Below are 18,632 nucleotides of genomic sequence, written 5' to 3'. Positions count from 1 at the left end.
GCCCTACAAACCTAGGTCGCGGGCCGCGTAAGACCTTGGTGTGGTCTTCGCGGGGCGAGACAGACCCCCTGAACAGCCCTATATATAGAGAGGTCGAGCATTCAGTCCCAAATCACTCACAACTTTCTTTCTCTCTCGAATTTCTAAATGGCTAAAGTAATTTTCGGGCATAATACCCCCTAAATAGCGAAGTTCTGCCTCGTTGTAAGTATCATAACCCCGGTTACGTATTAGATACGTTGCCCGATTGATTTAGGGTTCCGTAACGGCTATCGAGGTTCTGCCCGACGTAGTCGTTGGAATGTCATCTCGGGGAGACTAATGTAAATATTGGGTTATTATACTAACGCGTGTGCATTTGTGTAATTAATAGATAATCACCAGGAAATCCTTAAGGAAAACCCTAAGACAGCAATGTGAGTAATCTCTTTTTTGTAAACCTTTTTGCAAACTGTTTTTACAAAACCTTAAATATTTTAATTTATAAATAGCAGTGATTGAGTCTTTGTAATTCTTCAATTACTGCGGATATGTTGGGGTTTTGTATACAAAATATGGAACACGTTACCATTGGACAAAGAGTTAGCCAATGTGTAATATGACCCACCAGTCAGGATTGACAATACTCAATGAGTAATTGTGTAGATATAAACATTGTAATCGCTCTTAATACTGTTAAAGGATAAAACTCCTCTTGATTAAACTGGGATTCACTAACCAGTATTTCCCACTGACAAAATGTTTTTAAACGCGTTTCAGGTAACAAAGTGTGAAAGCCAAATAGAAGCCAGTTGGACAGCACTGAAGGCTTGGAAAAGTGGCTATAAAAGTTACCTAAATAAAGAAGTTGTTTTATTTAAATAACAGAGGGTTTATCCCTATAAAATGTGTTTACTTGAAACTTGAGATTTTCCTATGTGTTTAATATTATAAAAGCGTGGTATTTTACTCTGATAAAATATTTCCTAACTACGGTCTTGATGTAAATTCCGCTGCCAAAATGATAAACACCGATACCATCGAAAATGGTCGCGGCCTCCCGTTCCCGGATAATCAGGGGACGGGGGTTGCAACATAGCATATACACCGTGCAAGCCAACAATGAAATCCTTGATAAGTGAGGGGTGATCACAAGATGTGTTTTATTATAAATGGGTCAACCTCTACCAAAATAGGACCCCCCCCCTATACTAGTATATGGGTTGTCATATACCATGATTGTACTGATAGGCTTCACAACACTAAGTTTATTAAGAATGCTCACAAGATCAAAGACCAAAACTAAATCACAAACCCTATTACCAATGAAGAAGGGTAAAAAGAATTATCAAAGACATAACACACCACTTCGCCAAAGGTTAAACATTTAATTCATGTTAAGCTTAATCAACAACCCAAGCAATACAAGAAGTTTAGCCAAGAATGGCCATAGAAACTTGTCCACAAGCAATGATCATCATAAGGATCATGTTTCATCAAGTATAATAATCAAACAACTTATTGATGGTTGTTGAATATAAATTATCTCTCTCTTTCTCTCTCAAGACAATCTGCTACAAGCTATTTTTTGGAGTGATCCCAAACTCCTATTGACCTCTCAAGACCAGAGAGTGTGTATGTGGAAAGTAGGAGATGAATGGATGGAATGGGATAAGGAAAATGGGCAGCCAAGACTTCTATTTATAGGCTGGTTGGGTGTAGATATGCGCGGTCGTGCATACATATGCATGGCCATGCCTTGTCCTTTGTACCGACAATGAGTAGTCCTTCTTGTCCTTTCACATTCCTTTTACTCATGATACAAGTACTCAAAGTTGATGATTAATAAGAAGACACATAAGATGTGCTTTATAATAATTAAACAAGAACTTATGTTTTGTATTTCTTTTTGGATTATTTTATTTGAATCTCAGTTGAACTTATATGATTATGTGTGACATTTAATATTGATGCTTTAAATATATTGAAACTTTTAATAGAGTCAAAAGCTATGAGCAATTCATCATGCCCCGTACTATTTCCGCTACGAGTCGGGTATTTTTTTATAGTTTCAAGTAAGTCTTTTGATAATCATCTTCGTTTATTCATCGTTTTTATTTACATCATGTTCTTTTAATTCCATTGAGTCTTTTCTTTCCTCGTATTAATATAATCATCCTATCCTAACCTTAATAAATATTATAACACTAAAACAAATATCAAAGGATCCCATTTACTATGCCGGCTATGCCGTTGCAATTTGTGAATCATACAAGATGATCTATTGCAAAAGTAGCTCTGCCGAAGCTTTAGAATCATCTTGCCTAATCATTCTTTAATAACCATAGAAGATCATAAATCAAAATCTGAAATATGTAGTATTCATGAGAACCAATCATGGGTTATATTTTTATCTTTGTTAAAACGTTAAAATCAATCAAGGGAATACATATAAGTGATTTCTCATTTACATCAGAATTATGTGTCGAACTTGTCACAACTATATCATGGTCATAACCTATCTAAATATGTTGATTTTAAGACTAAATTCATTGAATTGTCATTCCATCTATATTAAAAAAAAAGTCTAAAAACTCTTTCGTTTGGACCCTCAAATAGTCTAAACAAAACAGGTGTGCCATTTTGGACAGTCGGTTTTGTTTCATGTTTTTTACCTGTTTATATGTTTCAAACGAAAAACTTTTTCTAAAAGAAAGTTGTTAAGAAAAAATTAATATAGTTTTTTGATAATGTTTGCTATTTTTAAAACGCGACTAAAGATCAACACGGAAAGTTATTAAGATTTCGTTTTTCCAAAAACTATGAAACTACTATATTATCATTAATGCTCTTGATCATTACAACTAAATAACATCACCATAACTTCTTTAGACCCTAAATCATCACTTTTAATACATTTGGGTCCATCACGAATCAATGAACACGCTCACAAAATTCATCAAAAATCGAGGTGAGATCATAGCCCTTTTTTCTGCTTTTATCTTTCGTGTGGAAACATGTAATTGTACAAACAAATATTTTTTTACAAGCCAAACATAACAAATAGTATTCATATACGCATATTACTTTAAACTATAGACACATGACGCCTACATTCATTATCATCATACATCAATATCGATTGGTTGTATGATTATGGGTCTATAGATCATATCTTTGGGAACCATAGGGGTTTGTGCCACATGATCATCATCATATCGATCATGTGTGACGTTGTACATAATGTGTATATAGCTATGTTTTTATAAACATACACCAACTCTCGTAGTTGGCAGATTTCTGCAAGTTTTCAGATACAAAGATTTAGCTAGGATCTTGGATTTCCCACATAAAATTAATCCTAGATATCAACAATCAAGACTTAAAGTTTATTTTTCTATTCATTGTAATTTGTTATTTGATCTTAAAACAATGTAATTCAACTACTTCAATTTAACAGTAAATATTTTAATGCCTTGGTGTCTTTAACAATAAGTCACGCATCGTGAATTCCGTACAAGATGAGGGTGTGAGACCCATAAGGCTCTCGTGCATGAGTACATGTATAGTATTCATATACGCATATTACTTTAAACTATAGACACATGACGCCTACATTCATTATCATCATACATCAATATCTATTGGTTGTATGATTATGGGTCTATAGATCATATCTTTGGGAACCATAGGGGTTTGTGCCACATGATCATCATCATATCGATCATGTGTGACGTTGTACATAATGTGTATATAGCTATGTTTTTATAAACATACACCAACTCTCGTAGTTGGCAGATTTCTGCAAGTTTTCAGATACAAAGATTTAGCTAGGATCTTGGATTTCCCACATAAAATTAATCCTAGATATCAACAATCAAGACTTAAAGTTTATTTTTCTATTCATTGTAATTTGTTATTTGATCTTAAAACAATGTAATTCAACTACTTCAATTTAACAGTAAATATTTTAATGCCTTGGTGTCTTTAACAATAAGTCACGCATCGTGAATTCCGTACAAGATGAGGGTGTGAGACCCATAAGGCTCTCGTGCATGAGTACATGTCATGCGCGACATAGTAACCTTATACCAAAACCTAATTTCCTTACTATATTCACCATTTTTATATGATTCACTAAGAAATATAAGTGTGCTATAGTTTCACATTAATCTACCCAAACTCATGATTAAGATACCATTGTTGTGCATAGTTTCACATATGGAAATTTTATAAAATCACATTTTTCATAGCTTAACCATAATCAAGTTCTCAATAGTATTTAGTGAAAATCATAGTTGTTAATGTCGAATTTAACTCTCAATAACAATGTGTGATGATCTTAGTATTCAATATTAAGCAAGTGCTAATCAAAGTTACCATTACCAAAGAAATGAGAATATGTCATTTATTGAATTTCATAGTCCTTTAAAGGTTGTGAGATTCAAATTCTCAATGATATTATACTTTCTAAGTTTTAACAAGAATCAAGTATATAACAACTAGACAATTTACAAATTATAACTAGCTAACATCTTGTTATGCACAATATAAACTAGCATGTACGGTGTACCTAGTTGGTCCTTATAGTTGTTAGCATATGATTGAGGAACTTGATAGTCAAATTATATATTCTTAAGAGAGACAATATTGGTGTATATCATTTTTTAGAAGTTATATGTACTCTCTTAAGCAACAATGGCTTTCGAATCGCTTTTTGGGTCAACTTAGATTTAACACCCTTGTTCATTGAGAAATAGTATAACTTATATGTTTCTTAAGGCATAGTGTGCATAAATAGGACCTTGTTACCATGTACATCGCTAATATGGAAAACTCGCTAATATTATTCATTTTTACTTGCAAGAATCCTATTGGTCATGCAATTTTACCATAAAGTGTGTCTGAACTTCAAATGTTCACTTCTAAATTTTCAAATTAAGTTAATCAGTTTGTTATAAAAAACCACCACAATGAGCTTGATCGCCTTCCACACCAATTTATAAGTTGGAAAATACATGTAGATTTATTTCTAGGTCCAACAATTCACCAATTTATTTCGAAATCACGAATTTTTATGACCAAATTCCACAACTCTTGAAATTATAGCTATAACTTTCGTCGGATTTATTTCATGGTGATTACGATCGACTTTCATGAATAAGAAGTGGTTATAACATAATCTCTCATAAAGTTTGAATAAAAGTCAAACTTAGTAAATTTCCTCATAAACATCACAATATTAGTAAGTTATTGCTTGTCATAATTATACTTGTTTCCAAACATCACTACATGGGGTATAATAAGTTAATAACACACTTAAATTCACATACTATGAAGCTAGGAGTGAAAATTACTTTATGATGTAGCCAACGTCCACTCTAATCACTAAGATTTGCAGGAATCAAGCTTATAATCATTAAGCTCCACTTCAATATATGTACTTCTCTTGTGGTTCTCCTTTTATCACACCTCAAGATACACACAAACACTACACTTTTGTTTCTTCTGGGACCTACACACTCCCTTGAGATATATCTAATTTGCTTAAATTACATAAATGGTCCCACAAGTTTATTTACTTGGTAATTGCACTTGCACTATAGTTGATTATTTCAATAATAACAACGGATGTAATTTTTGTTGACTTCCTAGTATTTCTTTTCAAAGAAAATTAGTGAACATTATCTTTTTTATTGAATAACAATATATTTATAATATAATAAATATGAATATGAGATATTATAAATTTGTTTTGGTTTTATTATATTGAGATATGGGATTTAAATAACCTCAATTTTTATCATTTGGCTAATAATACTCTGAGTAAATTACAAGTTTTGTCCTTTAAGTTTATACCGAATTGCAGGCGGTGTCCTTTGCCTTTAAATTTGACGAGTTTTGTCCTTAACGTTTCAAAATCCTGCACGTTATGTCCTTTAGCCCTAACTCAGTCAGATTTTTTTTGTTAAATATGGTCATGTGCCTTGCACATGAGGGTATTTTTGTTATTTTACATCCATAGGGACTGTTGAGTAAATAATTTGATATTCAAGGGAATAATTGTGTAAGAAAAAAAATAAATTATAAATATTAAAAACCCATCTTCTAACTCGAAACATCTCATCACTGCAGGCACCCCTTTCACCTTCTGCCTCACATCTTCTAACTCAAATCCCAATCCTAATCCTAATTCTTCTTCATCACCCTTTTGTTCATTTTCATTTTCAAACCCTAATTCATCTACAATATACTCTTCATCATCATCATCAAACTCATCATCAGAATTCACCTCAAACAACTTAAATTTCCCATAATCAAACCCATCATTTTCCAAATCACTCTCATCACTATCCAACTCTAAATCATCATCCTCTATCTTTTAAGTCTTATTAACAGAAACTTTCTTATCTTTATGGGTTGGTACTACCAAATCAACAGGCTTGACTTCTGAAGATTGATCAGAGGGGATAAAGAAGTCATCTTTAGGGGGTACGCGAGTAAAGGTGGTTGTTTGACCATCGGAAATGGAGGATAGAGGTGGGGTGCTAATGGGTTTGATCTTTTTTGTGTTAGGGTTTGTAACACCTCGAAAATTCACGTCCTATAATGTATTGACACGTGTCATAAGTTTGAACATGTGAAAGTATACTCTAGAGGGACTAAAGTTGACAAACATGGAAAGCATGGGAATATAAGGGTTCAGAATGTCAACAAGGGATAAATATACTTTACAGTAACCCTACAGGATGCTCATACCTTCAAACGAATAAATCATGGATCATACGAAGCTAAATATGAAAGAAAGTGAGAGATTACAAACTGCAGGGGTTAAATGTGTCAACATGTTTAAAGTATACCTCTGAATGACCTTTTAGCAAACCCGAAGCTTTGTAACGATTAATTATGCTCACTAGAATGCACTATAAAAATCTCATAAAGTTTCGTTATCGTATGAGAAAGTTATGATCAAATTCGTATACGAGGGGTTAAAGCGTCAACGTTGAAAATTATGACTTTTCGGGTAACATGAAGTGACCAAGAACTTAACAAAGTGGGTATAAGTCATGAACCCCTTATAAGTCAATAAGAGGGGCTCAAAATGCAAGAAACAAAGTGTGGTTGACCTTTCGAAGAACCAAGAGCCAAGGGTGCAAACTGAAAAACTTGTGTAACCTGACCACCACCCTCAAGCGGGCCGCATAAGCCCAGGGAGACACTTACGCGGGCCGCCTGGCACGCCCAGATGCAGAAAATCATTTCAGTTGGCTGTTCAGCCCCTGTAAGCGACATGTATTGCCCTTTAACACTTCCAAGAGTTGCCTAAACTAATTCTTAGGCCTTAGGGACACTTGTTAATCATCAGGGATCATGTATAGCATGATTTGTCATGATCTTAAGCATTCAAGAACACTATATAAAGCCCCAATGTTTGCAAACTTTGATCATTCCTTCTCAATCATCTTCTGGTCATTTCTGGAGCTCAAGAGCTCTGCCCAGGGATCACTAATCGTGCATAGGACTTTGGTAAGTACCCTTGACCTTCCTTAGTTGAGTTTTGCTTAGTTATTAGCCTAAAAGTCAAATCATCGTAATTAAGGTTTGACTTATCAATTAATCATTAATGGTCCACTGATTAGTCGAATTGAAAGTAGTTATAAGTTGGTATTCATGTGGGCAATAAACCCTTAAAAGGACACCCTCTGATTTCCACTCTAACTAGACCATTTGTCGGGTCAAAGTTGATTAGAAAAAGTCAACAGAATGCTAATCTTCGAATTAACGCATAATTAACAATGTAGAAGGTGTGTAACCTATTTTATCATTCATATAACTTGGTAATAAGTGTAAGAACTGGTCTAAACTTGTTTGATCCGACAATTTTCTGTTTGGACCCGGTTCGGAACCGAAAGTCGCAAAACTTTGACTTTTGCTTTGACTTCAGTTCTGACTCGTTTTAGTATGATATGGAAATACCTTAGAGCTTCCTTAGGACCAGGTTACATGCTAGTATAACCCTCTGTGATTATACACCTTGGTTCATTAGTTATCTAATTAATATGCATGATTCCGTTAATTGCTCATATGTTGACTATTATGCCCTTTTTCACCATAAAACGTGACTTTTAAAAAGGTAAAAGAGTGGAAACCTTAGTTACTGATTTATAAACTTGTAACCAAAATTTGACATCAGTTTGAGGTGTAGATTGAGAGTTATGCTCATTAGCGTAATTAGAAAGCTTTTTAGCGATTTAACGGCATAATTAGCATATAGCCTATTTAAACCTACTTTTTGATATCAAACTTGTTACCCACTGATGTAATATAATATTTTGGGATTTTTGAAGATTTTTAATTAATTTTAGGCTGAGCATAACTTAGAGTTATAAGCTTGATTCGGTGATTGTCGGTTTTGCCCTTTTAGGCTATAAAATGAGTTTTACATATCTTTTTGACCCCAAGCCTTTTGCTACTGATTTTATATGATAAATAATTTATTTTAAACCTTTAGGAATAATAAAAATTTCAGCTCTCTATATAGAACCCGGAAACGGCTTCTAATCGCCTTTTTTAAGCGCTTATAACGCATAGTATGTACTAAAACTATTTTAAACATACAAGGGTTGATACCTACTGATATTTTAGGTAAATTATAATATTTTAACAGTAAGCAAAAGTTGTTTAACTCAGACTTCGGTTTTGAGCTTTCGGCTTATGTGAAATTACCAAAATGCCCCTACAGTGCATAGTTTGGTTATAATTGATAAATTTCACATATATGCAATACCCTACTGTTATAACTTAGTAAATTAAGTATTTTTTCTGATTATATCAGACCTGTAACTCAGGTTAATACTTAAACTCTTTTATAACCTTGTAAATGACCAAAATACCCCTACGAGGCATAGTTTGAGTTTTAATTCATTTCGGGCATAATAGAAGATATCTTACTGATGTCACAACATATTTGAGGCATATTAACTTAGGAAGCCTGTAAATGACTCTTACGGTCACCCGTTACGCCTCTTGCGCGTTCGGTTTGGTTTATGTAACTAGTTTGCATAAATTAGCCGAAACGAGTCAAACCTTATCGGTTTTATCTCAAAATCCAGAATGTGGTTAGATTACCCATATCATACAAGTATTCAAACTTGTCGGGTCTAAATCACATTCTATTCCGGTCTTCGCTTAACCATGCGTTTGAATCGTATCTTTCGTTAAAACTAACCGGTCTAAGTTTAGACTTAATTAAGGACCCGTTAGGATTCTAATGGGTTATTATAAACCTTCGTTCCAGAATAGGAGACCTGGTAAAAGCTACACGCACTTGCTATTTGTGATTGATACTTGCAAAGGTAAATACTTTTAACTTAATTTCCCTTATACGGGCTTGGGGTACGGTATATAAAATACCGCTTGGTCCAGCATTGAATCTTTAATCGAATAGAGATTAAATCATTGATATGCTTCGTTTTGAAATGTTTTGTTTGCTTAAAGCCTTTGGGAGGTTAATGACCATGTCCCGGATATCCTTGGCATCATCTTACGAGATGGCCACGACCTGAGCACGGGGTGTAGGCGTACACCAGTCAATGCATAAATGAATAAATAATGTGGTGTGTCTATTAATCTTTAACCCGGACTACGGATCGGGCTACTGAACGCATAAGAAACATGTAAATCGTTTACAAGTATTATATTCAAATAATTATCCCAAGTTATAAAAGTTTGTGCCACGTGCATTTAAATCAATTTTATTAAACTTTTCAAAATGAGTCGGTTGAACGTATTTACCAGTGTAAACTGACGTATTTTTCCCAAAAAGGTTAAGTGCAGGTACCACGCGAACTAGGCTGGCTTTCTCCTAGCGTCCACAATAAGTCTCTCAAGCTTGGATATCAAAACTGTTGAACAACGTTTCCTATTTATTTTGATCCCCCTGTGGATTATTTTCAACTGTTTGTGATACTTGATATTACAATTATATTTGGTTGAAATATATCTATCTTTTGCTTCCGTTGTGCATTTAAATATTGTGTTGCTTGACTGTAATGTTATCAACTACGCCACGATAATCCCCCATCGGGCCCACCGGTGAAACGTGTAAATATCGGGGTGTGACAGGGTTTCTGGGTGTGAGTTGTTTTCTGGGTTTGTTGGTGCGAGCTTCACCGATCCATTTCCATCGTTCCCCGCCACAGCCGTCATCTTGAAGCTATACACCCACCACTGATTCATCTTGAAACCACCACCGTCACTATCGTCCCCGATTCATCTTGAAACCACCACCACACTGTCATCGTTGCCGCCAATTTTACCATGAAACCACCACCACTTCCGTCATCTTGAGGTTGGAGAGGGAGGAGAGAGAGAGAGAGGGGTTTGCAGATTTTTTATACATGTAGATGTTTTTTATATTTTACACAACAATCCCTTACTATAACTTTTTTTACACAATAGTCCCTGATGAAGTAAAATGACAAGAATACCCCATGTGCAAGGTACATGACCATATTTAACAAAAAAATCTGACTAAGTTAAGGCTAAAGGACATAACGTGTAGGATTTTGAAACATTAAGGACAAAACTCGGCAAAGGACACCGGCTGCAATTTGGTACAAACATAAAGGACAAAACTTGTAATTACTCTAATACTCTCAACTACGAATTGTACTACGTCACTCCCAACTTTCAACTTATATTTTTTTGGCACTCCCAAACTAATTAAACCCTAACCCAGTTAGCTGACGTCAGATGGCACGTCAGCAAAAAATGCCATGTTAGATGTCACATAAAAAAATGTCACGTCCGCCAAAGTGCCACGTCACTAAACAATGTCATGTCAGCAAAAAACCTAATTGGGCTATGGTTCAGTTAGTTTGGGAGTGTCGATAGAAAATAAGTTGAAAGTTAAGAGTGACGTGATACAATTTGTAAGTTGAAAGTGTTATTGACCAAACGGTGAATTTATTTAAATTTCATATCCCTGTTATATTTAACTATTAGATATTAGATTAGACTAGAAAGAGCTTATATATAAATGGATATAAGCTCTTTCTAGTCTCATAATTAATGTTTTTAGGCCTCATTGTTTAGTGTACCTATAACGCTTTCTTTACTTGGTAAAATTTCGAATTTTTTTTCTTTTATTTAAATTTGTATTTACATACAATTATTCAAATTTCAAGTCAACAAGCTATATCAATTTATTTTTTCAAATTAAATTCTAATTAACTTTTTAGTGATATAAATTTTGTACCCACAAATACTTTATTTTAAAGGTGGAAGGGGCACCCATCACGTTTTTCATATTCATCACACTATCATATCCAATCATCATTTAACACATCATTTCATCAGATTTTCACTATCACACTTGCAAAACCCATCACACCACCATAATCATTAACCCACACCCAATCATAACCCTTGAATCAAGTTCCACAATCACTCTACGGCCGTGATGTGTATCACGACCAAACCCATCAGTACCATGAAACACCCACTTGCGGCAGTGATAAGGTGTTTTACGGGGCGCCCCGACCACCCTAATACCTACAAGGCTACAATATTATATTGTAACTTCTCGTCAGACCCAAAAGTTGAAGGGCCCAGTGTTACCGTTAGTATAACTTGTCATGCCCCATAACTAAAGCCTAGTCTTACTGAAGAACAACAATAAGTATATAACCTTGAATGGGCCGTTGACCGAAACTGGGCTTTGAGCCTCTGATCGAGTCTCGAATAATGTTTTAAGTTTGCGAATCTAAATCCAACTAAATTGGATCGAGCTGCAAGTTCATCATTCTGCATGGCATTGAAAATACGTTAAATAGAGGTACTTATTTTTACAAGTTAAGTACAACTAGGATTTTGCCCGCCGCGCGTTGCGGCGGCGCGCGACGGGTGGAAACATATAGTAAGACCAAACATGATTCGTAAAACGCAGTGCGTTAAAGACAATTACAAAAAAATGTAAATCACAAAGGTAGACACAAAGTGTACAACACAATGCCAAAGACATTTCGAAAAACACAATGCATTGGCATTTGCAAAAGTAGGAGTTGTAGTCTAGGGGTTACAATTGCAAATTTTTTAAAGTTTGGCGGGTGTCTTGACGTATTCAGTTCAACTCAATGTATGGTTGAATCCAAACGTTTAGTTTTTTAAAAAAGAAATTAGCGAACGAAAATAATTAAAGAAGGCAATAAGCTAAAAATGTATAGATATACCGTACAATGATAAAGTTGAAACATTATAAACTTTTGAGATTAAACCTCAATGGTCTAATATTGCAATGTAAATGAAGTTTAACTTGGAAAGGAAATGGACTCAAAACTAAAAGCAAAAGGCTAAAATGTATTTTAGTCAAAGTATGGGTGAAAAATTGAAGTTTACCTTGGAAAGGAAAGAGACTAAAAATGCAATTTAACAAAACTAAAAGCAAGGGGTCAAAATGTATTTTACTCAAAGTATGGGTGAAAAGAGGAAATGTCGAAATGGACTCAAAACGCCATTTAACAAAACTAAAAGCAAGGGGTCAAAATTTACTTTACTCAAAGTATTGTGTGAAAAAAGGAAATGGCACATGCATGTCGTTGGCCTATGCCACCGACTTTATGCTTTAAGTAAGTTTATAATATTAACCGACAAAGTCTATATTATCATTGAGTTCATTACTTTTTGAGTTTCTCTGTTTTAGTGGTTTTAACCAGTTGAGTTCAAAATCAAAAAGTTTAACGTTCCAAGTCCTCAACCGCTCATTTTATAACTTTTTGAGTCCTTGTGTTTTAGTGGTTTTGACCACTTGAGTCCAAAATCAAAGTACAAGTTTTAAAAAATTGGACTCGGCACGTTATAAAATGAGTAATTAGGGACTAAGGCATTATATTTTTTGATTTTGGATTCAACTGGTTAAAACCACTAAGTAATCAACTAGTCTTAAGCCCCACCGCGTTGCGGGGCGGGGGAGTAAAACTATGTTACCAGCGTTGCAGGACCGGAAAGCGTAAAATTGTGCTAAGTAGAATCAAATCACGTAATTGTATTGAATGATGTAATAGGGTTACAATATGTCCTATATATAGATAAAGTAATTACACCTTAATACCCTCTAATAATATCTATTTGTAAACTAATCTTATAGTCTAACAAGTAGAAACCAAACCACGACTAAAATTGGAAAAAAAACGTAAAATAATACACGATTTTTAACACCAAGTGACTCACATGACGTAAAAACTACCAAACATTATGCTAAATAGCAACCGAACGAAAATTTAAAAAAAAGCTAAGGAACCGGATGTGACCATCAAACATTGCGCTAAGTAGCAACCAAACGACAACCAAATCATGGAAAAAGCGTACAACAAAAACTAATAAAAAACTAACCTTGTTTAACTTTCTATGACAAAATTATAAAAATAAAAAATAAACTTGTAAAACAAAAATGAAAAAAAAAACCTAAAGTTAAAAAAAACAAAAATAAAACACAAAACCACAAAAGACAAAAATATGTCACTATTCATCAAGATGTGATGAACAATACGTATATATGAATATTAACCGACTAAGTAAATATTATTTATCATTATAACGTATAAGAAGAAGCAGGACAACCCAATTGCTTTGTTTCTTGTTTCATTTTTTTTGAAGGGTGACTTTCTATGTACAGGACCTAGTGGTCACCGGGTTCTTGTCAAAGACAATCCCCTGTCAGCCCCGCCTACGGACGCGATGTTCTATCGGGCCCCAGCCGCCGCGCAAACTGACCTTCGCCCGGAAACTATACTGTCCCCATACGAGAACCTCGCTGGGGTAACAGCCGGGTAAAAACCGAGTTGCCCTCCGGATCGAACCATGCCTTGGTAAGAAACGATCCATCATTGAAACGTCCCGCACCTTTGCTACATCCGGGAGTCGAACCGGTGTCTCCAAAGAGAACACCAGCCCAACTGACCAACTGAGCTGGGTGGGGTGGGGGATTTATTTCATCACGTGGGTTTCTTTCATATGTGATTGTTATTTGTTAACCATTAAATGCGATGAATACTTTAAATTTGGGGGTAATTAGGCTGTTTTTTTTTTTTTTTTACGAAAGCTTGGAACTTTTCTATGTTTAAAGTTGTGGTAAAGAAAGTCATAGAAATAATGAAATTCATGTAGTTATCGAAGGAGGATGAAATCATGTTAGGATCATCTTTAAAATCATTTTTAACAAAACAAATATCATCTTTGGAACCTAAAATATTTTGGTGACCTAATTTTACTCGGTAAAAAAACTGGTGCCGGTGAACAAAAAAAAACCTTCATTGTAATCATAGTGAAACAATATTTTTTTTTTCAAAATATAAGAATATTACTTAGATAAAAATAATAAAACCCTTGATTTCATCGTCTTAATTTTTCAAAAGAAGGTAAAGTATATAAACGTCATATAAGTATAACAAATTAACGGAACTAGGTTTGTACCAAAAAGTCAACAGCAGTGCGTCTAAATTAGTTATAACGGTGCGTCTAAACCAAATATAATAGTTTGTCTAAACTTTACAACTATGTATCCAAAATATCCATTAGAAGAATGAGCGTGTCTGCAAACTCTCTCACACACACACATATAAATACATAGTGGCATGTTCATTTCAAAAACCAATAATATGTTGAGAACCACACGAACTACATAACCATAAGGCACTTGTATATATTGCTCAAAAGACAATCATGAGTAGTGGAAGAGTGAAACAAAGGTGAGTACATAATTATCTTGTATATCACATTTAAAGCCATCATCATCATAATTCTCAGTAAATCCTACCAATAGTAAAACTAAGGTAGGGTCTGAGAAGGATAAGATGTAGACAACCTTACCTTACCTCTATCCTGTAGAAATAGAGAGGCTACTTCTAGTTAGACCCTCGGCTCGAATCACATTTAAAGCCATATATGCATTATATTACTCTTTAACTTATTATTGGTTTTGAAATAAACAGACATGAATCTTCTTAATATACAAACATAAACCAACATTCATTCACAAATACAAATTATGTAAACAAAAGCGAAATCATTAATATACTCATTACAATCCTACAAACTAACAAATATGAAGATGAAACATTTCATTCATTGAGATTCCATCCAAACATATCAAACAGGTTAATTCCAAAATACATCATACCACAAATCATCACTTTCTTCCTCTTAAACTCGTTATCAACTCCAAAATCTCGACACGAAGACCCGAAACCCTTTCAGGAGTAACACGTTCCTCAACTTTCGCAAACCACAAATCCTCATTCTTTGTCGAATTGCCATCAAACCAGTCACATATTTCCTTCGCAATGGCTAAAACATACAAACCACAATCATAACCCGTAACTTGTTGCGGGCTGCTCTCACATTCCACATAACGTGATCCAGAACCACCCGTATACGGAACAAGCGTTCTATAAAGGCGTTTTGCATCATTCTTGTTCATACCACCATAACTGTCATGATGCACGAATACATTAGTGGCTTTCTCAAATGCAAGTAAGCTCCAGTGGCTGCCGCCTTCTACCGCCGTTACATCATCGTTGTTGTTTACGGGGAAGATTATTAGCTGTTTCGATGGTAGGTTTAGGGGTTGTAGGAAATCGTTGAGGCTGCTGATGTCGGGACAGTTCATTATCCAGAAAGTGATTGAAGGTGGGACGAGTAGAATGTGTTCGGAAGGATGTGATGAAGAAAGATAACTGAAGTAAAATTCGATTATGCGATCGTTAAGATAATATGGACCGTTTAGAATCGTTAAATCGGATTGCCTGAGCACGACGTCGTTATAACTTAAGATCTTCTCATCGGCTGAGGATTTTGGCATGTTGCAGATGTTAATGTTAATGTGCACCTGGTTGATCAAAATAATAAGTATAGATCATGCACATGTTAATGCCGGATGATAATTAAACCAAAATATTTCTATCATTATTTTGTGTTATACACTTTAATAAGCGGGTCATGTTTGTGTTGACCTGTTTAACCCGTTTAATCAAACAAATCGACCCACAACCCCGTTTAACCCATTTTTTACAACCCACCAACCTGATTAACCCGTTGACAACTTGATTATTACATGTCCACTCGTTTGACACGTTTGGATAAATGGGTTAAGGGATCGTGTTCAAGTTACATGATTTTAAATGTGTAGGGGTAAGACTCGGTGTTTTATACACGAATAAAAATACATGTCATGTTCAGATTGAACAATTCAGCCCGTCAACCCAACACGATTGACACACCTAATTAAAGGCAGAAACAGTGGAAGTTAAGATACTCAAATCGCTTACCACTATGCACCCCCTTGAAGGAACATCATACAAAAACATACATATTACATTTATACAAATCCAATAACATATGTATAAATACACATGACATATACACAAATAGTATAAGACGGTTTGTTGATTTGTAGGCCATGTGAATTAGGATCGAGAATTACTATGGAAAGTAGAACCAACAGTTTTGACATATTATAACACAGAATAGCAATTCATATACACAAAATATCATATTAAAACCTGCATATTAACGGAATTGAACAAACTCTCAATAGCAAAATCATAGCAATGTGCCCTAATAGCAATTAGCAACTAACAACATGAATCAGAGAATTCCACTCTAACTTAGGGTTTACAAATTTAAGGTGCAATTAAGGACTTAGGGTTAGCAGAGATCTGTGCAGACTGAGGACGCAGAGTGCGATTAAGAAACTGTTTCGTTGACGGATAAGGGTGGTCGACGGTCGTTGAGCGCCGATATTTTATGAAAACTCAATCTTTATAACTTAACTAAAACTCCTCTTTATATCTAAACTCTATTCATCTTTTAAAAAACCCAACACATCTGATTCTCCATCTCTATATTCTTTTTTTATTATATCTTTCTCTTTCTTCCATTTCGAATCTTAACCGCTAACTATTTTGTCGTATTATATTTTTTTTTTCTAACCATTGATGGCGAGAAGCTAGGTACAAGAAGCCAAGGTTTGAATTTTGAAATCAAACTATGACTGAAAGAACATAAGAGGGGATGCAAAAACATAAACTATATGAAAGTAAAAAAAAATGCTCAAGATTAGTGATTTCTTGTGTTTTCCAGTTAATGAAAGTGAAGTAAACAGTTAAGTTCAACATGTAAAATCAGAAAGAAAAAAAAAAGACTGCTTTTTGAACAACCCTAACACTAAGATCTAGGTATAAAAAGAAATAATCAAATTGATGAACTTATCATCCCAAATTAATCACAAACTCAAACATAATTTTCATCAAAAAGGCCACATGAACCGTCACACCAATCGCTTTCTAAACTAAGCAGATAAATAAAGTACCTCGCTAGTGATGTCATAGACATCTTTTCATCTCGTGCTCGTTCGCGCAAAGGATATGGGAGGAGATCAGTAAATGGGTCAGAGTCAACTCAATTTTTGTGCTGGAACGTAAGGATTTGATGCGATTTCATCAGCATGTCAGTGGCTCGGTTAAATGGAAAAAGGTCGTTTATATGGTTATGCAAACGTTGTGTGGTGCATTCGGCGAAGCCGTAACGACTTAGTTTTTAACAGAAAACAGCCACGATTCCATAATGTTTTTGAGGAAATTAAGGCGGCGAGCTTTATATGGTATAAAAATCGAGCAAAAAAATCCTTGTTGACTTGGAACCAGTGGAATAATTTTGGTGCAGCAGCCTTGGGCGTCTGATGTATGCTTGGTGTGGGAGTAATAGCTCCAAGTTGTACTTTGTATGTTTATGTTTCTCTGTATGTATGTTTGCTGGCTCTGATTAACAGTTGTTAATCCAGCGGTTGATATAATAATTCCGTTTTTGTTGGCCGTTCAAAAAAAAATGAAATCAAACCCATCAACCAATCCAAAAAGATCAAAACAGCAACAAATACTAAGAAAACAACACCAACATCAATACCCATCAACACAAAAAGGGATATCAGGTTCAAACATCCCACAAAGTTAAAAACTTCAAATCCATTATTTGCACCAGGGGCATTAAATCCTCAATTCTGTAATGTTGTATCTACTTTAACCGACCCGCATTGACTTGTTTTAACCAATTACACATTGGTTCAAAATGCAACACCAATCTTCTTACAAGCAATACAAAACTTGAGGGTTCTGATATGCAAAACATTTTACTTTTAACTGACATAAAGTATGGTCTATTCCCAATACAGGCATTTTAACAAACAGTTGGTGTGCACATCAGTCACATACAAATCTTTGTTTCCTCATATGGGTTTTAGTTCAAACTTAAGCATATTCATAATTCATAAAGTAAGTGAAAGGAACAGAGATTCATACGATTGAATCACTTAATTGCTCGAGATTAGTATTCAATTTCATCATCAAATTGCAAAACCTTAATATAACGAATGCAAATTGAAAAAAAAAAATCATTTTAACGGAGGAAGAAACGGTACCTGACGGAATCGAGGATGCGAGCTGCGATGGATTTTAGGGTTCAAGAAGATTCGAGTTTGAAATTCAAGAACTCGTATAATATTCTCCGATCTGTTAACAAGGAAATGATTTCAACAGTGGTACTTTAGTAATCTTAGCATAAGAACTTTGTATTTTTGTATGAGTTTTGCTTTTATTTTT

General features: G+C 34.7%; 1 protein-coding gene across 3 annotated transcripts; it reads right to left on the bottom strand.

Annotated features, from left to right (window-relative positions):
- Window positions 1-14,985: 14,985 nt before the first annotated feature.
- On the bottom strand, window positions 14,986-18,599 carry LOC110924156 (NEDD8-specific protease 1). 3 transcript variants are annotated; one of them, XM_035984573.1, is made up of 3 exons: window positions 18,452-18,594; window positions 17,348-17,913; window positions 14,986-15,865 (listed from the first exon to the last, which is right to left on the bottom strand). In XM_035984573.1, the coding sequence occupies exon 3, from the start codon at window positions 15,836-15,838 to the stop codon at window positions 15,167-15,169; it is 672 nt and encodes a 223-aa protein (XP_035840466.1). In that variant the 5' UTR covers window positions 15,839-15,865; window positions 17,348-17,913; window positions 18,452-18,594; the 3' UTR covers window positions 14,986-15,166. The 3 variants fall into 3 exon arrangements, with proteins under 3 accessions (XP_035840466.1, XP_022023888.1, XP_022023886.1); XM_022168196.2 differs by lacking the exon at window positions 17,348-17,913 and having other exon boundaries at window positions 14,986-15,855; window positions 18,447-18,599; XM_022168194.2 differs by lacking the exon at window positions 17,348-17,913 and having other exon boundaries at window positions 18,452-18,562.
- Between the last annotated feature and the right edge of the window lie 33 nt (window positions 18,600-18,632).

Source organism: Helianthus annuus, chromosome 2, assembly GCF_002127325.2.
Source record: "Helianthus annuus cultivar XRQ/B chromosome 2, HanXRQr2.0-SUNRISE, whole genome shotgun sequence".
NCBI lineage: Eukaryota > Viridiplantae > Streptophyta > Magnoliopsida > Asterales > Asteraceae > Helianthus > Helianthus annuus.
Note: the sequence above shows the minus strand (reverse complement) of the source record. Positions and strands in the feature narration are given on the sequence as shown.